The sequence below is a fragment of the Bubalus kerabau genome, chromosome 5 (assembly GCF_029407905.1).
Source record: "Bubalus kerabau isolate K-KA32 ecotype Philippines breed swamp buffalo chromosome 5, PCC_UOA_SB_1v2, whole genome shotgun sequence".
Taxonomy (NCBI): domain Eukaryota; kingdom Metazoa; phylum Chordata; class Mammalia; order Artiodactyla; family Bovidae; genus Bubalus; species Bubalus kerabau.
In genome coordinates, this window is record NC_073628.1 from 26,633,264 (window position 1) to 26,648,817 (window position 15,554).

A 15,554-nucleotide genomic window follows, 5' to 3' on the forward strand; every position below is an offset into this window, starting at 1 on the left:
GAATTAAAAAATCACTGGAATTTACTTTTTGTATAACATCATTTCAACAGTCTAAGATAAATATAAACAGTTGGTAATAAGTCATTAGCAAAAATACATAGTGAGAAGTATGCATTAAAGTGATGTATAAGATAACCACATTTATTTAAGAATGTATTCCAGTGTTGAATGGCAGAGTTCAACAGTGTAAAACCGCAATTACTTTTGCACCAACCTAATACATAGTTTGGACTTTTCTAATCTTAAGCATCTAATCCTAGTGAAAAGAATTAAAATGAAAAATTTCTGTAGAATATACCTCTAAGAATGAAAAAAAAAAATCATTTAATTGATGGATATTGTTGATAGTACCAAATGCTTTATGATGTAGTTGAATGTGACATTGATTCTCTTACTGTGCCTTGTCAAATTACTCTTACTCTTCAGTGCAGGAATCACAGCCATGGCCCCTACCCTCCAGGATTTGGTCGACATGGAGTCTGTGCATACGAAAACAAAGAACTTGCCAAGGCGAGAGAAGCTCTTCCTCTTATAGAGGATTCTAGTAACTGTGACATTGTAAAAGCTACTCAGTAAGTCTTCCTAATGCTTTGTTTTATCCTTCGATAGTGTTGAGTTGTAATAACCTATGTGCAGTCCATGGCACTCCCGTGCACACCTTCCTCCCTGCATACTCCAGTGATGGTATGCTTGTCAGACCAGCATCAGAGCAGCTGATACAGTGCAGCTTAGTTTTTCATTAAGGGTCTCTTCCATTAGATTGTGAACTTCTGAGCAAAACCATGTCTTTTTCATCTTTGTAAGCCCAGTGCTTTTGCACAGTTTGTCTTGTATTAGGTGCTCAGTAAATGTTCATTGAGTGAGCAGATGGTTTTAAATGACACTCATGCTAGACTCTGATCTTGAAACACACAATCTTAGGCTTTTAAAATGTACTACAACCTAAATATGAAGATGAGATAGAAGAATATAACTCACACATTTATGAGTATTTTAAACATTTATTGATTACCTTCTGTATAGCTATTGTCTTGGGTACACTAGAAGAAAGTCAGTAAAATAGAAACAGGTTTTCTGACCACTTGAAACTATAGTCGGTTGTTTTGCTTTCACTGAAAATGAAATATGTTTTGAGTTTCTCCTTAAGATTTCCACCTGTGGGTATTTGCATAAAATAATTTCCAACATTATCACCCTCATGGATCTCACTGATTGTTAACATCTACCACATCGCTTGCCATTGAATATGTTTTGAAATATTTTACCTGTCAGATTATGTTAATTAGTAGGCCACTTTATTAGTAATCAAATTTTAGCCTGCCTGTCAGAGCTTCTAATCTGCATGAAAGAAACTGATGTTACTGCACAAACTTGATATATATCATTTCTGTCAAAAGTGAAGATGTTTGGTGATTAGTTAGCCTGTTTGGCTTTAATGTAGACTAATATATTGCTTATATTTGTTAAAGAGTAATTGACAATTATTTGAATATTCTAATTACTAATTTACATTAACCCTAGAGGCCCTGGGAACCACTACTTTCATTTCAGTTCAGTTCAGTCGCTCAGTCGTGTCCAACTCTTTGCAACCCCATGAATCGCAGCACACCAGGCCTCCCTGTCCATCACCAACTCCCGGAGTTCACTCAGACTCACATCCATCGAGTCAGTGATGCCATCCAGATATCTCATCCTCTGTCGTCCCCTTCTCCTCCTGCCCCCAATCCCTCCCAGCATGGTTTAGTAGGACTTAATAGTTTCTATTGAAAAGAAATAGAGCTAATGAATGATTTTGAAAATTATTTTAGCATTAAAAAGAGATATTTCTCTCCTGCTTTTCATTCTGATAGTTAAATAACTCTCTTAAATATCCCTTCAATCTTTCCCTCCTTTTCCATTGTTTCTGAGGCTCGCTTTGCTGATCACCTGTCTCTAATACAAGAGCCTCTAAACTGGTCTCTCAGTCTTCACCTAAAATTAGCTTCCATACTGCACATATGTGATCTTTCTTACAGCCCAAAGCCTGAGTGCTTTCTTCTTTAAAACCTGCGCTGGCTTCCCCTTGAGCCGTAAAGACTAAATTTCAAAGCATGGCAGAGAAGGATCATGCAGGCTTTGCCTGCCTCTCCTAGCCTCATCTCCTGCCATTGCCTTTCTTATGCTTTATGCTTTTGCGGTGCTAAATTGCTTATTATTTCTCCAGGTATCCGTGTAGTTTCATATCTCTGGTTTTCATACATGCTATTCCCTCTGCCTGAAATGTCTTCCCTTTGTAGCTTGTATATCGTGTTCCATCTACTTCAGGAAGGGCTAATCATTCCTTCCTTTTCTGTACCTACACCGTGTCCATGTTTTATTGTTGAATTTACCCCGTTCCAGTTTGCTTTTAGTCTCGCTCCCTTATTGTGAGATCATTGCTTGGGCTTTGTTTGATTCGGGGATACGATTATTGTCCAGAATCAGCACCATGCATTCCTGGTGCGTAGTGGAAGATCCAGTGAAACTTATTGAAAGAGGGAAACTGTGAATGTTAAAAGTTTATTTCGGAAAATCAGGTAAGTCCAAATAGATTCATCTATCTCATCAGCTAGTAGCCAAGTTTACTTCTGTTGTTTGGCTTTACATTCCATCCACTTTGTGAATACCTTTGCTAATTATTATATTTCTGTGTTGACCAAAAGACACACTGCATAAAGACATGGTAAAAGAAAGAAATTGTGATAGCTGAAATTATTTTAATGGTATCAGTTATGCTTTTTATCTTCCATCTTATTGCAGATATGGAATTTTTGAACGATGTAAAGAGTTGGTAGAAGCAGGATATGATGTCAGGCAACCAGACAAAGAAAATGTGTCTCTTCTTCATTGGGCTGCCATTAATAACAGGCTGGATCTTGTAAAGTAAGATGAGATATATGTGTGTTAATTAAGTGTGTGTTTTATAATTCTAAACCTTTCCTTCATTTGTCTTTTCTCTTTTCAAATGCAAGTATGTATGTTGAGCCATCTCTAATCCTTTATTATAAATGAAAGCTTGAACTTTGTACCATGCACAATGGTTATTATAGTATTGAAAAGGACCTCAGAGATCATTTGGACCAGGACTCTCACTGGCCCAAAAAGAAAAATTAAAAATGAAGTCACAGTTCAGGCAAAGAATTTGAACATTTTTAGACATGGAACAACGGGCTGATTCAAAACTGGGAAAGGAGTGCATCAAAGCTGTATATTGTCACTCTGCTTGTTTAACTTATATGCAGAGTACATCATGCAAAAAGCTGGGCTGGATGAAGCACAAGCTGGAGTCAACATTGCTGGTAGAAATATCAATAACCTCAGGTATGCAGATGATACCACCCTTATGGCAGAAAGCGAAGAGGAACTGAAGAGCCTCTTGATGAAGGTGAAAGAGGAGAGTGAAAAAGCTGACTTAAAACTCAACATTCAAAAAACTAAGATCGTAGCATCTGTTTCCATCACTTCCTGGCAAATAGATGGGGAAACGATGGAAACAGTAACAGACTTTTTTTCCTTAGGCTCCAAAATTACTGCGGATGGTGACTGCAACCTTGAAAGTTTTAAAAGACACTTGCTCCTTGGAAGAAAAGCTATGACAAACCTAGACAGCATATTAAAAAGTAGAGACATTACTTTGCTGACAAAGGTCCGTATAGTCCAAGCTGTGTTTTTTGTAGTAGTCACGTATGCATGTGAGAGTTGGATCATAAAGAAGGCTGAGCGCCCAAGAACTGATGCTTTTGAACTGTGGTGCTGGAGAAGACTCTTGAGAGTCCCTTGGAGTGCAAGGAGATCCAACCAGTCCATTTTTAAGGAAATCAACCCTGAATATTCATTGGAAGGCCTGGTGCTGAAGCTGAAACTCCAATACTTTGGCCACCTGATGTGAAGAACTGTCTCAGTGGAAAAGACCCTGATGCTGGGAAAGATTGAAGGCAGGAGGAGAAGGGGACGACAGAGGATGAGATGGTTGGGTGGTATCACTGACTCAATGGACATGAGTTTGAATAAGCTGCAGGAGATGGTGAAGGACAAGGAAACCTGGCATGCTGCAGTCCATGGGGTCACACAGAGTAGGACATGATTGAGTGACTGAACAATAACAACATGTTTTTCACAATAGAACAGATAGTTTCACCAAGTTTAAAAGAATCACTGAAATTGTTATATTATAATAATGCTAGGAGGAATGGATGGGTAGGGGAATAATTTAACAGCAAAATTAAATATGGAATACATTTTAGATTAGGCATGTATTAGATTGTATAAAATTATTCCCCTACATAAAGCACTACTGTGGGTTTTTTATTTTTATATCTTAGCATGTAAAATGTGTATGTATACATGAATGTGTATATGTTTTGTATTATACACATTTAAAATCCTTGTGGTTTAGGAAAGTAAAAATATACTGAAGGTTAGAATAACGAGATATACTCACAGCCATACTCCTTTTCTGTGGAAATAAACTGGTGTATTGTTTAGATAATGTATATGAAGCACACTTTGAAATAATGAGACTAATTCCTGTAAGCCACAGAAGAAAATAAGTCTCTTTACCTTATAGTTTCACTTTATACAATGTATCCCATCAATGCCTCCAAAATAGAGAGTGAAATGCTCAAAATGTCTAACTTTTCTGGAAGAATTTTGAGTTATTTTTTTGCTACCTACTTTTAGCATCATTATTTCCACATAGTAATTCTAACTTTAAGCTGTTAGTTGTGACATAGTTTCACCTTTCTTCTTGCAAGTTAAGTAGAACATCTGTAGTAGAAACCTTTTAAAGATAAACCATTTCAAGAGTTTTGTAGTTAGAATAAGCAGAGAGTAGTTATTATGTGTTTAGTGTACAGTTGTAAAGGAATACTCATGACAGTAGGAGTAATTACTTACATGATGAGAATATTTCACCAGGGATCTGTTTGATGCTGTTATGTGAATCTTTCCGACTTCTGCAGATCTGAGTGTTTTAGAGAGGGGCATTATTATAATTTCTGTTTTCGAATACTTTTATTACTAAGAAAAATGGAGGTTTTCTTAGTATGAATTTTAAATTTTAAACCTTATTTTCACTTATGTCTGCTCTTAACAGGTTTTATATTTCAAAAGGCGCTGTGGTAGATCAGTTGGGTGGCGATTTAAATTCAACTCCTCTTCACTGGGCCATCAGGTAAAGGTTTCTTTAAATACTAAAATTGCTGTTCAGAATCGAAGCTGACATATGTATTTTCTGAACATTAAAGACCAGCACTTTGCAATAGAATTTTCTGTGAAGATGGAAATGTTTGTGCTGTCCAGTAAAGTAGCGCCACTAGCCACATGTGAAATGTAAAGTGTGGCTAATGCCACTAAGGAATTGAGTTTTTAATTTTAGTTAATTTTAGCTAATTTGCATTTAAATAACTATATATGTCTAGTAGTTCATATTGGAATTGCAGTTACAGACCACTTGAAAGACTTGCTTTTGTTTTTACCCCTTCATTAAAAAAAAACATACAGTTTTTTAAAGAGTTTCCATAGATGATGTTTTTGTGTTTAATTGAGGGCCCAAACTAAATCAAAGTAAATATTTTTAATATTTGATCACCTGGACAAATGTGGTAGTTTAGTGAGTGTAAACTCCATCAGTTCTTTTCCCTGGTATGTACTGGCATCTGAAGCTGAAGTTAGTAAGTGTCTATTTGGATACTTAGCAGCTTCTTCATCTTTCATTTTAACTCCATGCTCTCTGATCGGTGGAATTGATAAGAACCTGAAAGTGAAGTGGATAATTGTTCATTTAAGGCAAGGAGTTGAATCTTTTCTCTGGAGTCGAGAATTTTGAAGAATCTGGGGTTAGCTCATCCCCTTAAGCTACAGTGCTTTACATAGAAATGAGCTGTATTCAAAGAGAAATATGTAGTACCTAAGAACAGTATTATCACCTGTGGTCTGGGAATTGTTACCCTTCATTCAGCATACCTGTTTCATGATTATTTTTTGTTTTTAAAATAACAATGGCAAAGTCCAAGTGATTTTTAATTTCCATTTTTATTGTTAGTTATGTAAAATTATTTATACATGGTAGTAGTCTTACACATAAGATTTAAGGTAGATTGGGAGGTTATTATTAATAAGCTTATTACCTGCACTCAAGAAGAACTGTCCAGATAGTTCTGAGTTTCGAATGTCTACATAAAAGATATTTAGAGAAGCTCCAGTGTTTTAAAAATCTGTGCACTGTTAAGAAATACTCTTTATATCTAACCACAGTCCCTCATGTCTTAGAAATATTAGTTTCTCCCTGAATTCTTCTCTTTTGCACTATAGAGTACAGTATAATTTTTGTTCTCTCTTTTTCCAGACAAGGGCATTTACCCATGGTCATATTATTACTGCAGTATGGTGCAGACCCCGCTCTCATTGATGGAGAGGGATTCTGCGGCATCCACCTGGCAGTGTTATTTCAGCACATGCCCATTATAGCATATCTCATCTCTAAAGGACAGGTATGTTTTGAGACGTATTTTGTATTGCAGCTGTTGTAAATCTGAAAGGACTCAGAGGATCGTTAGTAATAGTCCTCATTTTTAAGGTATAAAAATCATTTTTACAGATACCTGAATGTTCAAATACTACCCTCAGTAAGTCTAACTATTGAATACTGCTTTTCCAGCTTCACTGGAGCAAAAAAGATAGGTCATTTAGCTCAGTAACATGTAATAGTTGTTTCTGAAACTTGTAAGCTTATAATAGTTTTTCTTGTAATCCCAGTAATTTGCAGAGTTTTTCAAAAACATGACTTTAAAGCCTGTATTTTTCTTTTGGTTGAAGGTGGAAATGGTAGTCAGATCACCAAGTTAACCCATCATTTGCTTTCATTATTTGAGTCCAAGTGGAGACCACTTTGAATGTATGTTTCTTATTGTTCCCTGAAGTAATCCCATGAAAAATGACTTGCCTTAAGAGACATTCATTTGTGGCACTGGTTAAATTATGGGTTGTTGGCAGTGGGAGTTTCACTGTCAGTTCTGCTTGCCTGGGATATGCTTTCTGCTAACAACTAGTTTAGATATCGGTAGTTTCGTGTAGCAGGCATGGAGACATGTTTGCACAAATGCTGTTGGAATGACAGTATTGTCTTTAAATAAGCACTTTCTGTTAGACTTAGCAATTCAAGTAGAATAATTATAACCTCTTGGTTCTCATTTTGGAAAACTGTATGAAGAGTCATCTTTTCTACTTCACTTTGGGCTTCTTCCTCCAAGGCCTGTAAGAATATTCAGTCACTGACTTTTTTGGGGGGTTGGGGGCCCTTGGTTGAGGTATTATATACCTCAACTCCAGACCAATTTTTTTTTAAGTGGACCATATCTTCTTGGAGCTATGATTTCCTTTTTATTTCCTGTATTCTCAAAAATAGAAAAGAATTTTTCATGTTTTACTCTTTGAAACATAGTAAATCCAAAAATACAATATACTTTGTATTCTTGCTTCAGAAGGTAGAATTCACTCCTACTGAAAGTGTTTAAGTAGAGACTGGATGATTTTGTCCAAGAGGTGATAGTTTGAATTAATATGTCAGTTAAAGTCTAAACTAGAGAACTTCTAAGGTCTCTACTGTCTCATATTTGATGGTGATTATCAACATTTTTCTGTCCCTTAGTCTTCTTCCACTCACAACATACAACACTTAAAATCATATATTCAGATTTTTCCCTTTAAAAATATTTTGTAGCAATCAGTGGATTTTTACCCTATTGATGTGAAACAGAACACTATTTTATTCAAATGATATTTGAACACTTGTAGACACACTGGTGGTGTTGAATGTATTAAAGAGATACTTCTACTAAGAGAGAAAACAGTAACTTACCTGTGTTTACAGTTAGGCTGATCAACTCTTCTTTTTTAACAGAGTGTGAATACGATAGATGTAAACGGGCAGACACCTCTCATGTTATCAGCTAACAAAGTACTTGGGTAAGTAAGTTTAATTGAATTGCCTTATTCTGACTCTTGATTCCAGCAATTTAACTATCTTATTCTATGTGAGGTGACACAACATTCTGAAAAAAGTAAGGTTTTCTGTCTTGTGACTGTGACATGCACTTTTAATGTAGTTGTAGTTAGAAAAGCAGCATTGAAATAAATTTTCTGTTTTCTGATAGCTTTGGGGAAAAGTTTGAAAGCTACTAATAAGAAAAGAATTTCCTTACAGAACACCTGGAGATTCCAGAGCATATACTTATTAACAGAATTTGCATTTCTTAGTTTACGTTTCTCAAGAATGGCTACAGGTTTAAATGCTCCCATAATTTGAAATCTCGATGATAAATATGCATTTCAAAAAACAATGTTTGAGGGTTCTCTGATATTGTTGACTACTCTGAAAATATTAATTGCAATTGATGAAAATTGCACTTATGAAAATAGCACGTTTATTATGTTCATATCAGTGACTTACATATTTAAGTTTTTGTGTGTTTTATCATTACTGCTTGTGATTATTGGTCACCACATTGTCCAACTTCTGTTATTCTTCTGTTCAAATCCATGCTACACTTGGTCCTTTATCAGTTTTGTTTCCAGTATTGTACTTAGTTTCTGAGTCTGCTTTTACTTAGGATGTTGCTCCTAGGAACTGAGTTAGTTCTGATGCTATTTCCTTTTAGTTCTTAGAGTGATAGGACTCAAATTTGAGGTAGAATTTTGTCAAAAAGCATTTTGTCATCTTTGCTAGTAACTTTCAGGTCATGTATAATGTTTAAAAATCTTGAATGAGTAAAATAGATTATTATTTTATTAAAGGAATCTTTTGAGTAGTCATGAAAGAAGTAAAGGTGTTGAAGATGAAGTAAAAAGTATTTAATTGAATTCTGCTTTCAAGTCCATAACTTTCTATGGTGAATAATTTAGGGCATTTTTATACCACTTTATGTAATAAGTGGTTGGAGGGAGAATGTGAAGTTAGCTTTTGGTTTATCTACATAGCATTTAACGTTGGCCAAAGTTAAAAAAAAAGCCAAAACGTTAACCATTAGATCAGCAGCATGAAAATAAAAATTTGAAAAACAAAAGCAATTATTCCATTGTATTGATGTTAAAATTACATTATGTAGCAGACAATACATTTCTCTTGGGGCAGCAACTTGGGCCTCACCAGTATTAGCACCTAGAATAAAAGTCTGCACAGAGAAGTTCTGCAGTTTTCAGAATACTTACTGATTGGTTCATTGATACATTATCAGACAGGTTCATTATTTACATTTACCCTTCAAATCATTCTAATAAATGATCCTTGGTGTTTTATTGTTTTGAGACAGGCCAGAACCAACTGGATTTCTTTTAAAGTTTAATCCTTCTCTCAATATAGTTGATAAAATACATCAAAACACTCCACTCCACTGGGCGGTTGCAGCAGGAAATGTTAATGCTGTTGATAAGCTCTTGGAAGCTGGTTCTAGCCTGGATGTCCGAAATGTTAAGGTATGGCCAGGTGTTTATCTTTCTTAGTTTATTATGTCTTCAGTTACCACAAGATACATAGAAACAATAATAGTTGGCTACCCTTGGAATAAATACATTGAATCTATGATTCTTGTGAGTTTGTAAAACTTGTTTAGCATTGGGACTTCCCTGGTGACTCAGTGGCTAAGATTCCACGCTCCCAATGCAGGGAGCCTGGGTTCAATCCCTGGTCAGGGAACTAGGCCCCACATACCCCAACTAAGAGTTCGCATTCCACAGCTATAAAAGATTCTGCATGTGCAACTAAAGATCACACGTGCCGCAACCAAGACTCAGCCAAATAAATAAATATTAAAAAAAAAAGTTTAGTACCTGTGCTGTATCAAAAATAAAATTGAACTGTTTCTTTCTTTTTTAGGGAGAAACCCCTCTTGACATGGCCCTGCAGAGCAAAAATCGGCTCATTATTCACATGCTAAAAACGGAGGCCAAAACTCGAGCCAACAAAAATTTCAGACTTTGGAGATGGCTGCAGAAATGCGAGGTATTTTCATACAGGGCCTATCCTGTGGGCTCTAAGAACTGTTTTGTCCATTTGTTTTCGTGTTTAAAGGCATCAGGGAAAACCAAGGAGTTGGCCTACTGCTGCGTTGTATCTGCCAATTGTATCTTTCCCATACATCCTGTAACCCAAAGTTGGAAATTTGGCACTTTACTGGCAATTTATTGTTGGTTCTCAGCTAGATGGCTCAACAGCTCCATGTTACCTTTTGAATACCATAGCATACTTCCACGTTTATTTCATGAGTGAATTGAAACACAAATAGTTTAGATTCTTAGAGACACAAAAGGAAAAATCCTTGTTGCAAAGAATTTTATAGGGAATTATTCTTAAAGAACTTGTTCCTATTAAAATTTTTTTCAAAGGGGAAATAATAACATTCAAAACGTTTTCTTAGAATCAGGAGGAGTTAAACTTAAAAAATGACAATGTTGCAAGCTTCAGGCGTATGATGTCACTTCATAAAATTAAAAGCATCCAGAATTTTGAGAGATGAAACCCAACCTTTATTCTTTTTTTTTAACTGGGCAGTTCTTCTGAGTGGTGGTCTTCTAAAGTTAAAAGTGAACAACAACAACAACAAAAAAGTGAATGGAATGATAAAAAAATTAGAATGGTTAGCTTGCTCTTATGTCCAGAAAAATCTAAGTTGTAATAGAGAATGTATTATTAAAATGGATATTGGATTGATTTTACTGTTTAATGTCTTCACATACGATATGGTTGTCTTCAGAACGTATAGAATACGTTCAGATTCTAGATTAACAGGCATGAGATTTCTATGCAGAGGATCCCCATGAATACTACACCAATTTTGCATTTAAGTATGGGAAGGGAGAAAAAAAGAAATAACAGTTACTCCCTAGTCTCCTTTGCCATCTCTTCTGCTCCCTCCCCTGCTTTATTAGTAGAGTGTCCCAGGGTTTTGTCCTTGGACCTCTTTTCTGTCTAGTCATTCCCTTGGTGGTTTCCCTTCCATGGCTTTAAATGCTGTCTATATGTTGACAACACCCAAATGTATCTCTAGTTCAGACCTATCCAGTTACCTACTTGATTTATCCATTCACCATCCAAAAGGCATCATCAGTATAACATCCAAAACTGAGCTCCTGATCTGTCCTCCCCCCTGCTCCCAACTATTACGTCCAGAGCTTCCCCATCTCAGCAGGTGGCAACTTACTCTCCAGTTATCTTTGCCTCTTTGTCATATCGTGTATCCAGTCCATCAGAAAAACATATTGGCTAGTTCTGCCTTCAGTGTATATCCGGCATCTGACCCTTCTCACCACTTTACCATGACACTGGGGTCCAGCAAAATAAATTCCTGCAGCTCTTGACATTTTCCTGCCTCCACTCACCTCTAGCCTCTTCTCAGCAGAGCAGTCAGATGAATCTTACAATGTAAGTCAAATCCTATCATTTATCTGCTCAGAATTCTGTGATGTTTCCCCCTTTCTCCCAGAATAAAAGCCAAAAACCTTAGAACAGACAAACATACTAAGTGAATTTTAGAATACAGAGAAAGCTTCTTCAATTCACTTAGTACGTTTGTCTGTCTTCCCCTGCTAGAATTTAGGCTCCATGAGAGAAAGACTTTAAATTCATTGATGTGTTCCCAAGTGCCTAGAACAGTGCCTAGCATATGATGTACACTGGAATATTTGTTGAACAAGGAAATACTGTGGCTCATCCATGAGTGTTGTATCTGCAATTAAAATTGTGAGATTCACATTTAATTATTATTTCTGTTCTGAGATTATATTGCATGTAGATTCTAAGTTTACCTTTTAAAAAAACAACCCTAGACTTGCTCATTTTGTGTTATCATGCAAATTAGAATTGGAAGAATATTAAAGACTTCCTATCATTTGAAATTGACTTCCCTGGTATCTCAGAGGTTAAAGCGTCTGCCTGCAATGTGGGAGACCTGGGTTCGATCCCTGGGTCGGGAAGATCCCCTGGAGAAGGAAATGGCAATCCACTCCAGTATTCTTGCCTGGAGAATCCCATGGGCGGAAGAGCCTGGTGGGCTACAGTCCACGGTGTCGCAAAGAATCAGACAATCATTTGAAATTAGCCATCCTCAGAATTTGGTTTAGAGGAGTAAAGATTGTAGAAGATAGAGCAGAATATAAAGGTCATACATACTGGAGTTAAGGGACCACATTGCACAGATGTGGCGTCCGGCTTTAATACAGACAGCCACAGTGTTGCTTCCTTCTTTTAACTTTGTGGAATAAACTCATATTATTAGCATCCTGAGGATGTGTTTCAGACTTTGACCTCCATGTGACATATGACACTGAGAATCTACTCTCTTCTTGAAAGTCCCTTCCCTTGCTTGACTGGAACATTTCTTCTGGTCCTCATCCTGCCTTTCTGGTCATACCGGTCACACTTCCTTACTTACCTTTTGGGACTTAGCTTTTTTCCCCTTGAGGGTTTCTGTTGGCCAAGCTTCTGCCCTATTCACCTGCACACAGTCCTCAGGATGCTTTGCATTCCTGTCTTTCCAGTCGGTGTACTGATTAAAGACTAAGTTTTGACCTGTATGGTAGATCTGCTTTTCTGACTGACCCTGGCTATCTCCTAGATGTCTGTAATTCCACATGCCCTAAATAAAAGTCATCTTTCCTGCAGACTTGTTCCTTCTGACCTTCTTTATTAGGGCATGGCACCATGCAGCGCCCAGATTGGAACTCTTGTACTTTCTTTGTTGAGTCTTGGGTATATTGATTTTTGTGTGATCTTTTTGTCTTGCTTTATGCCTCCTGACATATAATACTGTTTGAAAGAAATTATTTTTTTAAATGTCAGCTATCACTAACATTTTTCTAGAAGATCAACATTTCTTGGAGTGGAATACAGCAAAACTAAACATGTTTAAGCAACATTTTATTAATGTAAGATTTAAAAGATTGCTTTCAAGATTTGTAATTTCTTAAAGTTCAGATTTATCTATCAGCAATTTTGAAGAAAAACTGTGTTGTGCTGTTATATTAACTTGCTATATATTTAGGAAATAGTTTTGCTTTTCAACTAACTATTATTAGGTGCTTAGGAGGTAAAATCCATTAAGTTCTAAAATTCTGAATCTCTTAATAGGTCTTCCTGCTGCTGCTACTTTCTGTGATTACCATGTGGGCTGTTGGATACATATTGGACTTCGATTCAGATTCTTGGCTTTTAAAAGGATTTCTTTTAATAATATTGTTTTTTCTGACGTCTTTGTTTCCAAGGTGTGTATTAGTCTTTGCAAAGCTGGTTATTGCATTTCCAATTTGAGTACTCTTTTTTTACTGTTATTAGCTGGAGCCACAGATTTTTATTGAGCTATGAATGTTACTTATCACATAGAATGATCCTTAAGGTGTGAGGGCAGGGCTTTGGTGGTATATGATTTGACTAAAAGCAAATCGGTCAATCCAGTAATTAAATTACATTGACAATTGGTAGAAAATAAATATCCTAGCTCACTTTTTTTTCCTGGGTCACTTTTTGAATTGTTAATGAATAATGGGAAGATTTTTGTAACTATTTTGCATCTTGAAACATTTTTGCCCATTTTTCAGAAATTGTTTTTTTCTATTCTAAATCTAAATTCATTTTAAGCTAGTTTTTAGCTCATAATGTTTTTTAGGTAAGGAACAACAATGTACGTATATACATTTTATATATTTACATTTATATATATGTATATATACATGTATATATATACACACACACACACACACACACACATATATATGTAGTCGCTAGTTAAGAGTCAGATTGCCCGGGTTCAAGTCACGCTTTACCACATGACAGTCTGACCTTGAGCAAGTTGGTTTACCTCTCTGTGCCTCGATTTCTTCATCTCTAAGATGAGGATGATGTTTATGACAATGCCTGCCTTGTGGTTAGTACAAAAATAATGATTAAAACCATGACTGATGCCCAGTACTCAGTAGTCAGTACCCAGCGCTGCTTTTCGTCTCCCTTTCTCAGCAGAGCGGCATGCAGTTTCTACATGAAGAATGGGTCTCATCCTCGGATTACTGCCCCCGCTGTTCTTCGCTGCTCCTCACCCCCACACCCAGTGCTCTCCCGGGCCCTCCCCGCCCTGTCCCAGTTGGTCTGCTCGCGCCCTCTCCTCTGCTGGCTCCTAAGGCCAGGCCTCCTCACTGATCTCCTGACTCCAGCTCTTACCCTACTGTAGTTCGTCCTCACTCAGCAATCAAGGGTGGGCTTTTTAAAAAGCAAACCAGTTTCTGTCTTCTCTCCCTGCATAAAGCCCTCCCGTGGCTTCTCCTTGTCCTCAGAATGACATCCAGACTCCTTGCCTGTGAGGTGCTATGTAGTCACCCCTTCCCCTCTGGCATTATTGCTTACTTTCACTGCCCTCCAGCCTTCTTTCTGTTTCTAGAACATATCAAGCTCATACCTACCTGGGGCCTTGGCTCTTGCTTGTATGTCTGTCTGAAGGGCTCTGCTCTGTACCGCGTTGTTACGTAGCAGGAGACGTCTCATGGACCTCAGCTCCCAGCATCCCCTCCTCAGCCAAGCCGTGTCTGACTGGCTGTGCTGTATCCTCCCCCATGGCACTTAATTACTGTTTCCTGGAATGTAAGGCCCATACAAGTAGGACACTTGTCTCTCCTGTCGAACGTTTTCAGTCACTGAAGGAAAGGAAAATGTAACAATGATGATCTATAAGAGAGGATCTAAAAGAAAGTGCATGTTGCTGTCTTCAGGGTGTGATTATGAGCGTTCCTATGTCCTTTGTCTGCTTACCAGCATTTTGTGGAATAAGCATGAATTGCTTTTGTTATTTAAAAAAAAAAAAAAGCATTAGCGGAATTTTACCACTTAGTCATTCAAGAGCAGGACAGTAGGCTGGAAATGAATTTAAAAGCTCAAATTTCTGAAAAATAGTAAAATGCCTGAAATTGCCTGCTATGCAGAAAATTTCTAAGTTAGAGATATTCATTCATTTTCCACTAATTGGATTGACTTGGTTTTCAAATAAATTGTAAGCCAAATTGCAGTCACTTTTTTTCTTTTTTCCAGAGAGAAAACAAAGGCTGGCACAATATCTACTCACCTAGGATAGGGGCATTTGAGATTTTGTTTTAATAGAAACTCATGTTATAAAATATTTATATGGAAACTTTATGAGTTGAGGGCTTCATATGCTAGGCTTAGCATATGGACACTGTTCAAATGGGAGACAAATGCATATGGCAGCTTTGTCCGTTCTACTTTTATTTCTTCCACTTTTCAGAGTCCCAGTTTCACTGAGTAAGCAGCTATAAACTTCCACTCTTACTGGCTCCACAGGAGGTTGTTTGTTGATCCAGGCTGCTGTGTGATACCTGTCAGGAGTAGACAGGTCGTAGTAGCAAGCTGTTACAAATAAGATAGTTCACTGCACCACTTAATTAGGTCAAACAAAGTTTGCTGCAGACAAGCCATGCTGTGAAGGATATGTGGGCTCCAGTTGGCCTATTCTGGCAGCATACTGGGGGCCTGAGGTTTGGGA

General features: G+C 37.1%; 1 protein-coding gene across 2 annotated transcripts in view; it reads left to right on the forward strand.

The window, feature by feature from the left end:
• The window catches only part of ZDHHC13 (zinc finger DHHC-type palmitoyltransferase 13), a 52,700-nt gene that overhangs the window by 15,586 nt on the left and 21,560 nt on the right, over nucleotides 1-15,554 (forward strand). Inside the window, exons 2-9 of one of the 2 annotated variants that reach the window (XM_055581331.1) lie at nucleotides 427-572; nucleotides 2,779-2,901; nucleotides 5,114-5,191; nucleotides 6,365-6,509; nucleotides 7,919-7,983; nucleotides 9,327-9,489; nucleotides 9,890-10,015; nucleotides 13,139-13,272. In XM_055581331.1, coding sequence (XP_055437306.1) covers nucleotides 427-572; nucleotides 2,779-2,901; nucleotides 5,114-5,191; nucleotides 6,365-6,509; nucleotides 7,919-7,983; nucleotides 9,327-9,489; nucleotides 9,890-10,015; nucleotides 13,139-13,272 — 980 coding nt within the window. The remainder of the gene's footprint in view (nucleotides 1-426; nucleotides 573-2,778; nucleotides 2,902-5,113; nucleotides 5,192-6,364; nucleotides 6,510-7,918; nucleotides 7,984-9,326; nucleotides 9,490-9,889; nucleotides 10,016-13,138; nucleotides 13,273-15,554) is intronic. The other variant, XM_055581332.1, reaches the window with a different exon arrangement.